The 15,259-nt window shown below is 36.9% G+C and overlaps 1 protein-coding gene across 1 annotated transcript; it reads right to left on the bottom strand.

Annotated features, from left to right (window-relative positions):
• Positions 1 to 504: 504 nt before the first annotated feature.
• On the bottom strand, positions 505 to 11,965 carry LOC132844014 (GTPase IMAP family member 8-like). The gene is given in 7 exon segments (XM_060867169.1): positions 505 to 3,225; positions 3,675 to 4,307; positions 4,642 to 4,692; positions 4,767 to 4,783; positions 4,831 to 5,548; positions 9,965 to 10,012; positions 11,906 to 11,965. Coding segments are annotated over 7 exon segments (3,321 nt in total). The 5' UTR covers positions 11,922 to 11,965; the 3' UTR covers positions 505 to 1,387.
• Positions 11,966 to 15,259: the final 3,294 nt, after the last annotated feature.

Here is a 15,259-nt window from a genome sequence, read left to right as displayed (position 1 = left end):
TTTTCTATACGTCTGTAAAGTTGCTTTGATACAATGTGAATTGTTAAAAACACCATACAAATAAATTGAATTGAATATATGTGTAATGAACTTACAGACACGGTGGAAGTAGAATAATTGTATCTTTAATACTCAGCCAACCAAATCGACATGCAGAAAACGTCTCCCTCTCCGATGTCTACATACACATTCCTTATGTCCAGTTTCCAAGAAAATCCAAGTTTCCTGTAGTTGTTCGAGATCTGCTGGGACTAATGGGAGTGGATAAGTGTAGCGTACCATGACTGAGTTCAAGCCCTGGTAATCAATACATGGAATAAGGCTGTCCTTTTTCACCACAAAGAAAAATCTTGCGGTATAACAAACTTATAGTATTTGTTTACACTGTTAAGTTGATGACACAGAGTTATATGTTTCAGCTAAGTCAGAGGCACTAGCTTAAAGAGACTAAAGAGTATGTAAAGGAAAACAGATAGAAGTGCTTGTCATCTGTTAATATGATTTATTAAAACAGAATAATGAATATACCATGTATTAATAGTCAACTATAAAATTGACATGATTTGTCTTCCTGATTGACATTGCCCCTAAACAACAATATAATACCCATATACTGCATAATACCAAATTATAATAGAATAAAAATATACTGAACAACACTCAAAACACTCCCCAAGAACAAAATGCAGTGGAGCATCAGACATGTTTACTCTGGCACAAGACCCTCACATATAAATGAAATATGATGATAGTTAATATAAGCATAGTACAGTGTATCTCCTCCTGGATAACAGGCCTGATATGAAAGGGTTCTAATTCTACAGTATAATGACACATTACAATATTTACAGATATGATTAACAGAGTTACACAGACTCTCGTCATAAGTTTTTCTTGTATTACTCAATGATAAACCATTCATTTCACATTAATGTCACTTCATTTCTCCTTTTAATTCATGAACCATTCAGATTCTCTGTTTCAGTTGAGTTCAGACCAGGAACAAAAGCATATAAATCTCCATGATAACAGCAGGAGGAATGTGTCTTTGTTCTGAAGTCTACAAGCAAAGCAACCTGCACAGCTAAAGCAGGGACATGACGTATATCCTCAGAGGTATCAGTAGTTGAAGACGTGACAGTGTGCAGTGTTGGGCTACAGTTCCTCTGTGTACAAGGCTAAGAAGCAGTAAAGTGTAGCATCTGATGACTTTGTTAAAGGTTTCACTGGTGGTTAGGATCAGTGAAATAGAGCTAAATGATTAACCCAACTTATCTATAAAAAGTCTCTATCTTTCTTGTGATAAAAAGTGTATGAAGTATGATTTCTCAATAATGTAGGTTATTTTGTCTTGTGTGAATGTAAACATTCAGGTATAATTAGGTTTTTAAAAGATATTGCATTGAGCTTTGAGAAAACCTAAAGCATTATATTTTTTAATTAATTCTTCTATTTCTTTTTTATATTTTTTCTCTAAATCATTTCTCTCTTCAGCTTTTTTTCTAGCTTCATCTTTATATTTACTGTCCATTTCTTTCATTTTCTTCTCATAGTCATTTTTCATTTCCTCATAGGCTTTGTCTGCTTTTTCTTTTCTCTCTTTATCTTCTTTCTCTCTCCTTTTCATTTCCTCTTGCCTTTCTGCTTCCATCCTTTCTTTCAGTCTCTGTAGACTCTTTTGCTCCTCTTCTCTTCTTTTATTGTCTTCTTGGATTCTTTTATTCCATTCTTCTTTTCTTATTTTTTCCCGTTCCTCATACTCCTGCATTATTTTCTCTTTACTTTCCTCATACTCTCTCTCTATTTGCTCTCGTTTCCTCCTTTCTCTCTCCTGCCACTCATTTCTCTCTTTTTCTCTTTCCTTTTCAAACCTTTTCCTCATTTGATCCTGAGTTTCCTCTTGTGCTCTCAGTTCTTCAGCGTGTCTCTCTTTTGTTCTCCTGTATTCATCATCTCTCTCTCCCATCTGCTCTTTCCATTCAATCTCCCGTTCTCTCAGTTTCCTTTCAATTTCTTCTTTAATTTCTTTTTTATCATTTTCTGCCTCCTTCATTTTTCTCTTCCAGTTTTCTCTCTCTTCTTCCTGTTCTTTTCTTCTCTTTTGTTCTTCCTCATGTCTCCTTTGGATTTCTTCTTCCTGTTTGAGTTTTATTTGTGTAATTGTTTCCTTTTGTTGTTGTTCAAAGCGTTCTTTATCCTCTCTCTCTCTCTCTGCCCTTTTTCTGTCCTCCTCATCTCTTTCAGTTTGCTGTTGGAGAAATGTAACTTTTTGATGTTCTAGTTCTTTCCTCATCTCCTCCATCATGCGGTTATTTTCTGCAGTCTGTTGTTTTTCCTCTTCTTCTCTTCTTTGGTTCTCTTTTAACCATTTCTCTTTCTCTTCTTCTTCTTTCTTCTCATATTCTCGCCTCATTTCTTCTTCCCTCTCCTTAAACATGTTTTCCCTTTTACATCTTTCCTCTTCCAATCTCTCTCTCTCTTTCTCCATATTATTTCTCATCTGTTCCAGTTCTTCTTCATATCTGTTCTTCAGAGCCTCTCTCTCAGCTTGCATATGCTCCTCTATCTCTTTTAGCATTTCCTTCTGTTTCTGTTGTATCGACATCTCTGCCTTCTCAAACATCTCATTAGTAAAGTAATTGTCCCTGTTGAACTTTATCATTTCTTCGATCATTTGGAGAAGCTCACTAACTTGTTTGGTATCTTCTATATTGTTATTAAACAAGAGAACTCTTCCACCACAGTCTCTGATTACATTGTTCACATGTGGATTATTACCAGCTTTAAGATAATCTTCAAGTGTTTTATTTTGCAGATTATCTCCTCCAGTAAACAGCACCATACTGTACTTTATAGCATCAGGACCAAACATCTTCTTAATCAGATTCAGTGTTTGCTTCTCTTCCTCAGTAAACCTTTCCAAACTCAGCACAATGATGAAGGCATGTGGTCCTGGTGCCACCATTGAGACACACTTCACAATTTCTTGTGTTACTTCTTCATTTGAGAGTGTGGTGTCAAAGAGTCCTGGAGTGTCCACAACAGCTACTGATCTGCCCTGTACTTCTCCAAATCCCTTCTGACACATTCCTGTCGTAGAATTCATGCTCAGGTCACTCTCAAACTCGTCTCTTCCTAGAATAGTGTTTCCTGTTGCACTCTTTCCACTTCCTGTTTTCCCAATCAGTAATAATCTCAAACAGTTGGAGTTTTCACCCTCTGCACCTAAAAAATGACAGTGGCTTGTTAATTAAATGACTTATTTCTTATTTAAACATTTATAATACTCTAAAGAAAAATCTACAATTTGTATTAGTTTGTTTAAATTATTATTTGTGTGAAACAAATATCCTTGATAGGAAACTTTTGACTTTGTTGGGTCAATTATTTGTTTATGTTGTTGTTTGATTGATTGTTCTTGTAATGTAAATTGTGGCTTAAATTAAAATGTTGTGTTTGGTTATTAGAACTACAAATATATTGAGAAGAATAAAACTGACAACTTTGGTATATGTAAAGACTTCACTATGAATCAGTGTCTTTCTCCTGTAAATATTTACATAAATAGAGTAACAAAAATATAATAATCTACTATACAGTAATTACAAGATTATATATATATATAAGTAATGTATATGTTTAATTAATGTCTACACAGATATTAAACTACTCACCTGCATCCTGTTGTTTTGCTTTAAGTTGCTTCTTCATTTCAGCCAGTTCATCCTCTAGTGGCTGTTTAGCTCCATCTTTCTGTGCCTCAATATACATTGGGAGAGTATAAATCTTCCTCATATTTGTTACTCTCTCTATCAGTTCTGTCACCTGTTTGTATCTCCTTTTTTTTTCTTTCTCCAAGATCATATATCTGTCCCCACACATACGTTGAATTTCTTCCATTTCTGAACTTTTCTCTACAAATTTACTTGCAGCAGCTTCATCAAAATTCTCTCTGGTAAAAAGAACTAAACTATGATCACAGACTCTTGAACCAAAGATTCTTTGAATCGTCTCTATTTCTCCTTTGACATCATCTGTGAGAGGACCAACAGGAATGATGAAAAGAAAAGTGTGGACAGGATTATCAAGAGAGATACAGCGAAGAATCTCTTGCATCACTTCTTCATCTGAGAGATGAGTGTTGTAGAGACTTGGCATCACCTCCAGCCTGAGACGATATCTGTCGACTATTCCAGTCTTCACGTCTCTCTGGCTCAATATGAGCTCTGATATGGAGGTCTTTAGTGCTTCATCACTTCCACACAAGACCAAGTTCAACAGTGGCAATGAGGAATCACTTCCTTGCACTGAAATAGAAGAGACTTTTTAGATTTTAAGATTTCTTTTTAGATTTCTTTTTAGATTTCTGTCAATTAAGCTAATTAACCTTATGGACTGCTGTGATGTACATGCTTTTGTTTTGACTGAAGCGCTCATGTAAAACATTCTATTGTCTAAATAATTTAGGCAAAAACCAAAATCCTGAAATGGGAAAAATCCTGTATCTGACCTTCATCTGCAAGCTTTTATGTATTGTGCTGTTACATGATGATTAATAAATAAACAGGTGTATCTATTAAAGTGAAAAGTCCAACAAACTGACTAAAGAAAATGTATTGTATTATATTAATAAACACTCACTCCTTTTCGAGTGTTCTCCAGTCTTTTGCTCTGAATGCCATCTACTAAAACCTTTAATTAAATAAATAACAAGATAAACATTAACACATTACGTTATATATAAATAAATAAACCCAAGACAGTACTGCACATTCTAGCACAGCTGTATTTGGAAAATGGATTTTCCTAAAGATTCATTTGGCTTAATGCTTATGACAAAATAGATTTGTGAACTTACCAATTTTATTCAAGACAATTCTCATAAGAGATGGCTTCTCCTTTGTGTCATCAGAAAGATCTTGTGTTGTCCTCTCTCCCTCTCTCTCAAGGTTTTCATCAGTTTGGAAATATTTCTCATGCACATCTTTAAAACGCTCACATATGAGACAATTTCCTCCATTCTCTTTGACCACATTTCTGATGTCATCAAAAATCTGACCATGTGAATTCTTATTTTTCTGTAGTTGCTAATATTTACGATACCTCTGACCACATTCCTCTATTAATTTTTGAGAAGCGTCTGACTGTCCTCCAGACTTTTCAATTTTAGAATCCTGTGTTATATCAATCACAAAGGCATAGTTTATTGCTTGTTCACTGAAGCAATTTAGTAATGATCCCAGTTGGTTCTTGTCTTCCTCTGTGAAGTCATGAGCCTCTATCACAAGTAAAAATGCATGAGGTCCTGGAGCACAAAGATCTACACACTCTTTCAGTTCCTCAGGTTTTAATGGTGAGTTAAATAAATGAGCTGCATTGATGATGGTGATGTTCGTTCCTTCCACATGTCCACAGGCTCTCTCACTGCGCTGCTTTACTGAATCTGGAGGAGCTTCAGTCTCAAATGCATCTCTTCCCAGTATAAAATTTCCTACCATACTGGTGTGTTGGAGTCTCTTCCCCAACAGAACGATCCTCAGCTCAGACACTGTACAAATGATATTAAAAATACATAAGCTACAAGTCCATAACTATTAAAGCCACATTCAGACAGAGTTTGAAAAATGGCAACAGAAATCACCTAAACAAACAAACAAACGAATAAAAACTATGACCAGGATGCATGACACCAGCATGTTTTATTATAAAGTCAATCCATTAGTTACATACATAATAAAAAGGGCAGTTAATAGTTAAAATGGTTTTATTAAATAAAGTATTGGGCAGATGGATTCCCAGATTTAGTCATGAATTGATGATTTTTTTTTCTTAATTATTTCTTTATTAGACATTTTTCAGTTTGACTCATAACTGGACATATGTGAAAAAAATGATTGATAATTTGTCTAGCAGGTGGATGCTTGGTTTATCAGGCGCAGCGGGGGTCTTCACTGCAGGAGTGTGGGAGAATGACCTAATTAACATAGGTTCATCTCTCACTCTTTCTTTTCTTTCCTCAGTGAGCTGAGAATGTGTGTGTTGGTACCCTTCGGTCAATGAAAGAAAAATTCACAATGGTCACAGAAAAAACTTTAATCTGAGCCAATGAAAGTCAGACAATGCTTTTCAACCATGCTTCAACTGAATTATTTAAAAAATAAACTCATGGAACAGGCCTAGACAAAAATGATGGTACCCCAACTTAATATTTTGTTGCACAACCTTTTGAGGCAATCACTGCAATCAGACGATTCCTGTAACTGTCAATGAGACTTCTGCACCTCTCAGCAGGTATTTTGGCCCACTCCTCATGAGCAAACTGCTCCAGTTTACATTTACATTTACAGCATTTGGCAGACCCCCTTATCCAGAGCGATGTACATAAGTGCTTAAATCTCTAGCATTGAATACATTAATGCTGGTTCACAAGGTTACATACTTAAGATACCATGAGTTTAAAACATTTGTTCAAAGTTACAATGAAAAAGTGTCAAAAGTTTTTTTAGATAGGGAAAGAAGTGCTAGTTGAAGTGTTTCCTGAATAAGTGTTTCCAGTTGTTTCCGGTTTGAAGGGTGTCTTTTCCAGACGGCATGTTTCAGCTCCTTTCAAAGATGCTCAGTAGGATTGAGGTCAGGGCTTATAGATGGCCACTTTAGAATGTTTTCCTTTTAGCCATTCTTGGGTGTTTTTAGCTGTGTGTTTTGAGTCATTGTCCTGTTGCAAGACCCATGACCTGTGACTGAGACCAAGCTTTCTGACACTGGCCAGCACATTTCTCTCTAGAATCCCTTGATAGTCTTCAGATTTCATTGCACCCTGCACAGATTCAAGACACCCTGTGCCAGATGCAGCAAAGCAGCCCCAGAACATAACAGATCCATATTTCACAGTAGGGACAGAGTTCTTTTCTTGATACTGTATGCTTCATTTTTCCATCTGTGAACATAGAGCTGATGTGCCTTTGCAAAAAGTAGTCCAAAGGACATAGGACATTCTCCCAGAAGCTTTGTGGCTTCTCAAAATGTAGTTTGGCATATTCCAGTCTAGCTTTTTTATGATTTGTGTCCTCCTTGGTCGTCTCCCATGTAGTCCACTTTGGCTCAAACAACGACGGATGGTGCGATCTGACACTGATGTTCCTTGAGCATGAAGTTCACCTTGGATCTCTTTAGAAGTCTTTCTGGGCTCTTTTGTTACCATTCGGATTATCCGTTTCTTTGATTTGTCATCAATTTTAATCCTGCGGCCACGTCCAAGGAGGTTGGCTACAGTCCCATGGATCTTAAATTTCTGAATAATTTGCAACTGTAGTCACAGGAACATCTAGCTGCTTGGAGATGGTCTTATAGCCTTTACCTTTATCATGCTTGTCTATAATTTTCTTTCTAATCTCCTGAGACAACTCTTTCCTTCGCTTCCTCTGGTCCATGTTGAGTGTGGTACACACCATGTAACCAGACAACACAGTGACTACCTGGAGCCCTATATATAGGCCCACTGACTGATTACAAGATTGTAGACACCTGTGATGCTAATTAGTGGACACACCTTGAATTAACATGTCCCTTTGGTCACATTATTTTCAGTCTTTTCTAGGGGTACCATCATGTTTGTCTAGGCCTGTTCCATGAGTTTATTTTTTTTAAATAATTCTGTTGAAAAGCATGGTTGAAATTGAAACCATTGAATTTTGGTTTGAAAACCAATTTCAAATTGAAATTGAAGCATGGTTGAAAAGCAATGTCTGAATTTTATTGGTTAACATTCATAGAATTACTTTTGTCAGATTAAAGTTTTTTCTCTGACCATTGTGAGTTTTTCTTTCATTGACCGAAGGGTACCAACAATTTTGTCCATGTGTGTACCTATTCCAGCCTGTACTGAGTCGACTGAGTCAATTCCTCTAATTGTTATTTACAGACCTCTGGGGTCATATTCTGAATTCCTCTCTGAATTTGCAGATTTAATTTCAAACCTAGTTGTTTCTTTAGATTATTAATTGAGGGAGAATTTAATATCTAATATCTAATATGAATAATTTAATTCATTTAGATAAGTTAGAAGATCCTCAGAGAGCAGCAGTTATGTCCATCTTAGATTCAGTAGGGGTTAATCATAATGAAATAGGACCCACTCATGATGGAGGTCATACTCTTAATTTCATTCTAAACTTGGGATTAAACATATAAAATATGATCACACGTCCACAATCAGAAGTGTGACTAAATCCCAGACCATTATGTCATTTCATTTAAATTGCATCTTGAACAAAATATAAGCAATTTGCCACATTACTGTGTTAAGCATATATTTACATCTTGTACTGCAGAGAGATTTACCAATAGTCTCCTAAAATTATAATCCATACATAGATCACAGTCTGACCCCACAGAATATGATCAGACAAAGTCAGTGTTTCTTTACACCTTAGATATTGTAGCTTCACTTAAAAGTCTCTAATTTTATTACTTAATACTATAGCAAAATTTACTAGTAATAAAACACTGTAAAAACACACACCAACACTGTGCAGCAGCAAAGACTTCTTAAATTATTTCAGTGGAAAAATTCAGAATATCAGGCAGAAAATTCAGACAATTTATTTACTCCCCTTCAAGAGACTGTGTCAGGACTCAGCCCGGACTTTGGCCGTGTGCTTTTTGTTGACGTTCCATGTTCACGTGTCTGCCCCGCCCTTGTCTCTTCCTACCTGCCTCTGCACTCCTGTCCCTCATGTGTCTAATTATTATTAGTATTTAGTCAAGCCTTTGTTTTGTTCTGTTGTCTTCGGTTGTCGTCCTGTCTAGTCGGTGTGCTAGTTTGTGTGTTATGTGGTTTTTTAATTATTAAAATCCTGTTTCGTTAAGCTATCCTGCATTTGGGTCCGTTTTTATTCGCACGTTTTTATTCCCACGTTTTATTCGCACGTGACAGACTGATTTAATTTCACTGATTTCTTCCTCAAAATTATCCACCTGCATACTGGATCCCTTACCTACAGGTTTCTTTAAACTGATATTCAGTAGCTATTGAACCCCTTCTATAAATAATAAATTAGTCCCTTAGCACTGTTAGAATTAAGGTACTGAGTCTGTGTCACAGTAGATGTGGTGTGTGACTGAGTGTGAGTCAGTATGAGACCGTTGCATTAAAAAGTAGATTAGCACAAATAGAGAAAGACAATGAAAACAAAAGGAAAAAACAAAGTGACAGGAACTTGGATAGACTTTAATTTGTGGAAATCAGAAGCAGAAATAAGGTTGAGAAAATCACAGTATAATTCAAAGCAGTCAGCTACACAAAATAAGTCTTTTTCAGTCAATCGTGACCGTTTTGTCTAAATTTGTGACTAGAGATTGTTTTGGGAAGCTGATTGAGGGTCAGAATGCACTGGAGATTAGATGGTCTGAACCAGCTTAGTTAGACCCTCATCGCACTTATAATTAAATATATCAGCATAAATTGTCTGAGGTTTCCCAGGCCTTCCCGGAGTATTTCTATTTTGAATATTGAAAATACATCAGCAAAAGCTCCAGGGTGCACTGGATATGGACCTAAAGCAGAGCTTCAAACATGGGTCACTTACTGAGAGAGAATTTGAGCCAGGTTCAGGAGAGGCAACAACAAATGGTCTATATAAGGCAGTCTCAACTAAGGCAATATAATTAAACCTCATACATTAGCACACAGACACTGCTCTAGGCATGGTTGTACACATTATGCCATATAGTTTACCTGAGCTTAAAAACACTGAAGATGGTCAACAGTTTGAAATAAGTCTCAACTTATCATCACACTTCAACAGGGCAAATGCTCTTCTGTTCCACCACACAGACAGCCCCAGTGAATAATTTTATTATATTATCTTTTGGAATGTTGGTTTAATTGTGAAATAATTTTACAACACTGCTTGCATACATACTTTTGGCCTGAGAATTTCAAAATGAATGTAGTATCACTTACTTTCAGGGGGTGGACTCATACTTCTTTTACTCCTAGGTGTTGCTGCATCTGTGTAAAAATCAAACAATGCAAAAATCAGACCACACTTTACTCAAAATATCAGAGGTCTAATTCTTTAACATTGATTTATATAGTTTTGATATAATGGCAGTTAGGCAGTACTGTGAACATCCTATTTATTATAATGTAATGTCTAGCCCAGATGTTTAGTTACATATTACTTTAATAAACATAACATTATGTAATATTATTATCATACACTTAAACCTGACACTGCAAAGTTATTATTTGCCACAAGTAATCTTCAACCTTGTTTTTTTAATCCTGATCATTTTAACCCGGGGGAAAATGCAATAATGAAAAAAAAAACTTATGTTTAAAAAATATTTTGTTACATAAAACTTAAAACAGAGTACCCATATATTTAAAATCAAATGCATGAATGGATATTCTTTCTGATATTTTTGTATTAAATTTTAGTATATACTTTTTTAGTTAAAATATAGAAAAAAACTGCAATACAGGAAAAGGATCATGTTTTTTGCAAGCGAAACATAGAAAATGGTGGAGATCTAAGTTAATAGAATGGAAGCATGGCAGATGATCAGGGTACAATCTAACATGGAGCACGTTGTAGCAGACTTTATTTACTAATTTCTAAACACACATTGGTACGATGAAACTTACTGTCCTTCCTGCTTGCATTACCAACACTGTGTATAAAGATAAATCACACAAAACTTTGGAGGATTTTAATAGTTCATTTTAGCATAGTAAGTAAAATTTCACTGATACATTTATTTTCAGCTCTGTGTTTAGTGTTAATTTGAAATGCGGCAAATTTTAATCTATAATCTCTCAGTTTAAATCCTAGACTAGAGAGTTGAGTATTTATGTCCGTACCTCAGATGTGCACACAGGGCTGTTAGTACATGCCCCACAATATAATAACTGTTGGAGGTGGATTGTAAAATAATCTATGGTCATGTTACAACAAGTTCTCCCATACACCTGAGCTTCCTGTTTTTAGTGGTTCATAAAAGTGCACTACGAATCTGTTTTTTCCAAAATAGACTAAATATTTCATTTTATCTAGCAAAAGAATGGCATATTAACCATTAGGACAAAGTAATAAATGTAGTTTCATTAAGGGATATATAAATCCCCACCTTTGTTTGACGCCATTTTCTATCAATTGTGCAAGTTCAAATGTGAAAGCAGGAAGTCACCTGTATAATAACATGTCTTCCCGCCACATACGGAACACTTTATAAATGACACTACATGCTCAGTTTGTAAACTCGAACAAGAGTTTATCTTTGGTTATTCTTATTAGCTGTTTATGCTTTCTATGTTAAGACTACAAAAGATTTTAATAACAACATGGACATACCCGAGCTGATAGTGTTTCTTATTCTGCCCTCTTTAACACCAGTATACCAGAATACATTGCACCACTTATGTACTTATGCACTTATGTGCAAAAAAAACTTGTCACATAGTCTAATTTCTACACACACTGGTACGATGAAACTCACTGTTCTTATTGCTTGCATATACCAATGGTGTGTGTAAAAGAACAAACCTTCTGATGATATTAAGAATAGAATCATAGTAAGCAAAATTTCATGATACATTCATTTTCAGCTCTATGTTTAGTGTTAATTTGAAATAAGGCAAATTTAAATTAATTTTAATCTAAAATCTCTCAGTTTAAATCCTAAACTAGAGAGTTGAGTATTTATGTCCATACCTCAGGTGTGCTGACACAGGGCTGTTAGTACATGCCCCACAATATAATAACTGTTAGGGGGGATTGTAATGTTATGGTCTATCTATGGTCATGTTATAACAAGCTCTCCTCTACACCTGATCTTCCTGTTTTTTTCGGTTCACAAATGTAATAAAAGTAGTTTCATTAAGGAATAAATAAATCCCTACCTTTGTTTGACGCCATTTTCCATCAATTCTTGTTGTTGCGAGTTCAAAAGTGAAAGCAGGAAGTCACCTGTATAATAACATGTCTCACTACGACATAGAGCACACATGACAGAGTGGGCTGTAAAAGCAAAAATTATAAATAAAGATGTGTTGTTCCTTTTCTGCTTGGTTTAATATATATGCGCTGTAGCCAATGGGTGGACATTTCAGTTTATTTATATAATCAGTAACACATATTTAAATATATCTAATATTAATCTTGAATTTTTGTATTATATTTATCTATATATCAAACTTTTGTTTTATGTTTATGTTCTGTAAAGCTTCTTTGAGACAATGTCAATTGATAAAAGCGCTATACAAATTAATTTGAATTTGAACATATTGATGTATATGCTATGCTGTTACATTTGCTGTTTTTTTATTGCTTGGGAAACAGAAAATAGTGCACAACATCTAGACAAGCAGACATTCAGAACACTGCAACTGAAAAAAAGTAAAGGATAAAAAAGAAAGGAAACATAGTAATAATTAAATGGGAATCGAACAAGAATATAAGTGGGATGACAAATACGTACAATTCAAAACAGAACAAAGAGAATTACAAGTCATCAAAAACAGAGAAAATGTCACAAAGTGCTTAAGGATTTTATGTTCTTTGATAACTAATGAAGGGGGCACGGTGGCTTAGTGGTTAGCACGTTCGCCTCACACCTCCAGGGTTGGGGGTTTGATTCCTGCCTCTGCCTTGTGTGTGTGAAGTTTGCATGTGCCTCGGGGGTTTCCTCCGGGTACTCCTGTTTCCTCCCCCGGTCCAAAGACATGCATGGTAGGTTGATTGGCATCTCTGGAAAATTGTCCATAGTGTGTGATTGCGTGAGTGAATGAGAGTGTGTGTGTGCCTTGCGATGGGTTGGCACTCCATCCAGGGTGTATCCTGCCTTGATGCCCGATGATGCCTGAGATAGGCACAGGCTCCCTGTGACCCGAGAAGTTCAGATAAGCGGTAGAAAATGAATATATAGTAATAATAATAATAATATATAATGTATTATATTATTAATAATTAATAATATTACATACAATAATAATAATTTAGCACTTCAGAGGTTTGCCTTAAAATGTATTAAATAACAATGATTTGTGATTTGTGGAAAATATAAAGAATAAAATTAATAGAATTTAATCATTTATACGAGATCACGGTTTGAGTCTTGATTCTGAGATTTGATTTAATAATAACAAAAGAATAATAACTATCAGTATTTCTAAAAAGTAATAATAATTCTATGTAATAACTCTAAATAAAAGTGCAGACACTAAGAATAAATTTAGTATCAAATAAAATAAATTGTAATTTTGATATTAAACATAAAAAGTAAAAATGCAGTGAGATTATCAGTGTAACAGACCTAATCTGTGAGTTGGAGTGCATGTTGATGTTATGCTGAGCATTGTGATTTGTGTGTGTAATACATTTTCCCCTCGGGGCTCGCCGTAGATGGCGTGTGGGCATGCGCACATGCGCATGTGGGCATGCACGTGTTCTCGGGAAGTTTGGTATGGCGGACCACGTTGGATAATAATAAAAAAAGAGTTGATGATCAAACGATGAGCCTCCGCTTCTTATTTATTTTTAGTGGCACTTCAGTATAGGCGAACCAGATGTTAAACGCTCGGTTACACTGGTGGCAGCGGTTTTGTTTTGTGGTAGTGTTCGCGTGGTACAGTGTGGCGACGCATGTTTTATTAGTTAGCTTAGCTTTCAAAGTTTTAGTGAGTAAGGGTGCACGAGTTCATACCACAGAGAACATCATGTGGTGTAAGGAAGAGTTCGGTGTTTATCCGAGACGTGAACAAAGCAGCAGACACGTTAGGATCGAGTTACCGTCGCCGTTTTCCGGTGATGAAAAGCAGAGTTTTTTTGTGCTGGGCACGTCAGTTCGAAGTCGCGGTCAGAGCGCTCGCGGAGGATGATGGCGCTGCATCCTACAATTATGAACTGCCGAGAATTCTACCGACACGTTTGTCCAGTGCGGCGTTTCTGCTGTGGGACAGCCTCCCTGGTGCTGTTCAGTCGGATTACACAGCTGTTAAAGATAAACTCAAAGAGGCATTCGGGCAAAGACAGTTTATGGACCGCTTCAGAGCCAGCCTTTCAGCTCGGCCCAGAGCTCCGCGGGAAAGTTTGGAAGTGTATGCAGCTGAGATTAGCAGGCTTGTCGATGACGCCTTTCCGGAATATGGAGAGAGAGCTCAAAGGGAGGAAAAATTTCGTCGTTTCTTGGCTGGCCTGGATCCGGTGCTCAGAACTAAATGTCATGAGCAAGGAGCTACGGATTTGGAGGAGGCCGTCATAATTGCAGGTCGGTGTGAAAATGCCCGAGATGTGATAAAGACTGATTATATGGCTGTGAATGCCGCTCATAGCGATGGTGACGAAGGGGCAGTGGCTGCTATTCAGTCTGGGAGAGACAATGTTGGACTGTACAGAGCAGTAGAAAGATTGGCAGACGAAATGAGGGACATGAGGGTAGAATTGAGACGTTTAGGGAATGAAAACCAGAAACTCAATGCCAAAGTGAATTCTAAAACGATGGAGGACTGGCACTGGGGCCGCTCTCAATCTAATGGAATATGTCAGTGCTGCTGTGGGGGCCGTGGATGCCAGTCACGGAGAGGTCGTTCACCTGAGAGAGAGTGGGTCAAACACAGCGACAAGTATAGGTCAGGTACGGATTATGTTAATGACTCGTACTCTGCACGGTACCCTCCTAGACGCAGTCCAAGTCCTAGTCCACGCAGACGGAACAGCTATGAGGATGACTCACGTAAGCGTGGAGTACTTTTTATCTCTCCTAGTGCAGGGGAACGACATAATGGGCCGGGAAACGGACTGTAGCTGATGTTAAGGCCCGAACACCAGCTATGTTGATTGAGGGCTCCCAAATTTACAATACTACTGGCAGTAACTCTATTTTCAAAGACTCTGATGAAGCCACTAACACTGAACTAGGCCTGATGGTGTCATATGTGAGGGGAGTAATTGAAGGCATGGAGGTTCAAATTTTAGTAGACTCTGGTTCCAGTGTGTCTCTCATTAGTGCTAATTTTCGCATGTCCATCCCAGCACTGCGCAATCGTCCACTGAAGAGGGAGTATGTAGCTGCTCGTGCCGTGAATGGACAGATGCTGGATACGTTGGGCACTATAACAATGACATTTCAACTGGGCACGGAGTCATGGCAACACATATTTCATGTGGTGAGAGAAACTACTCAGACGGTGCTGTTGGGGTGGGACTTTCTGTTGAAGAATCATGCTTTACTGGACCTCAACCGGGCCAGGTTACAA

This window comes from Tachysurus vachellii, chromosome 4 (genome assembly GCF_030014155.1).
Source record: "Tachysurus vachellii isolate PV-2020 chromosome 4, HZAU_Pvac_v1, whole genome shotgun sequence".
Taxonomy (NCBI): Eukaryota; Metazoa; Chordata; class Actinopteri; order Siluriformes; family Bagridae; genus Tachysurus; species Tachysurus vachellii.
This window is presented reverse-complemented; position numbering and strand designations above follow the sequence as displayed.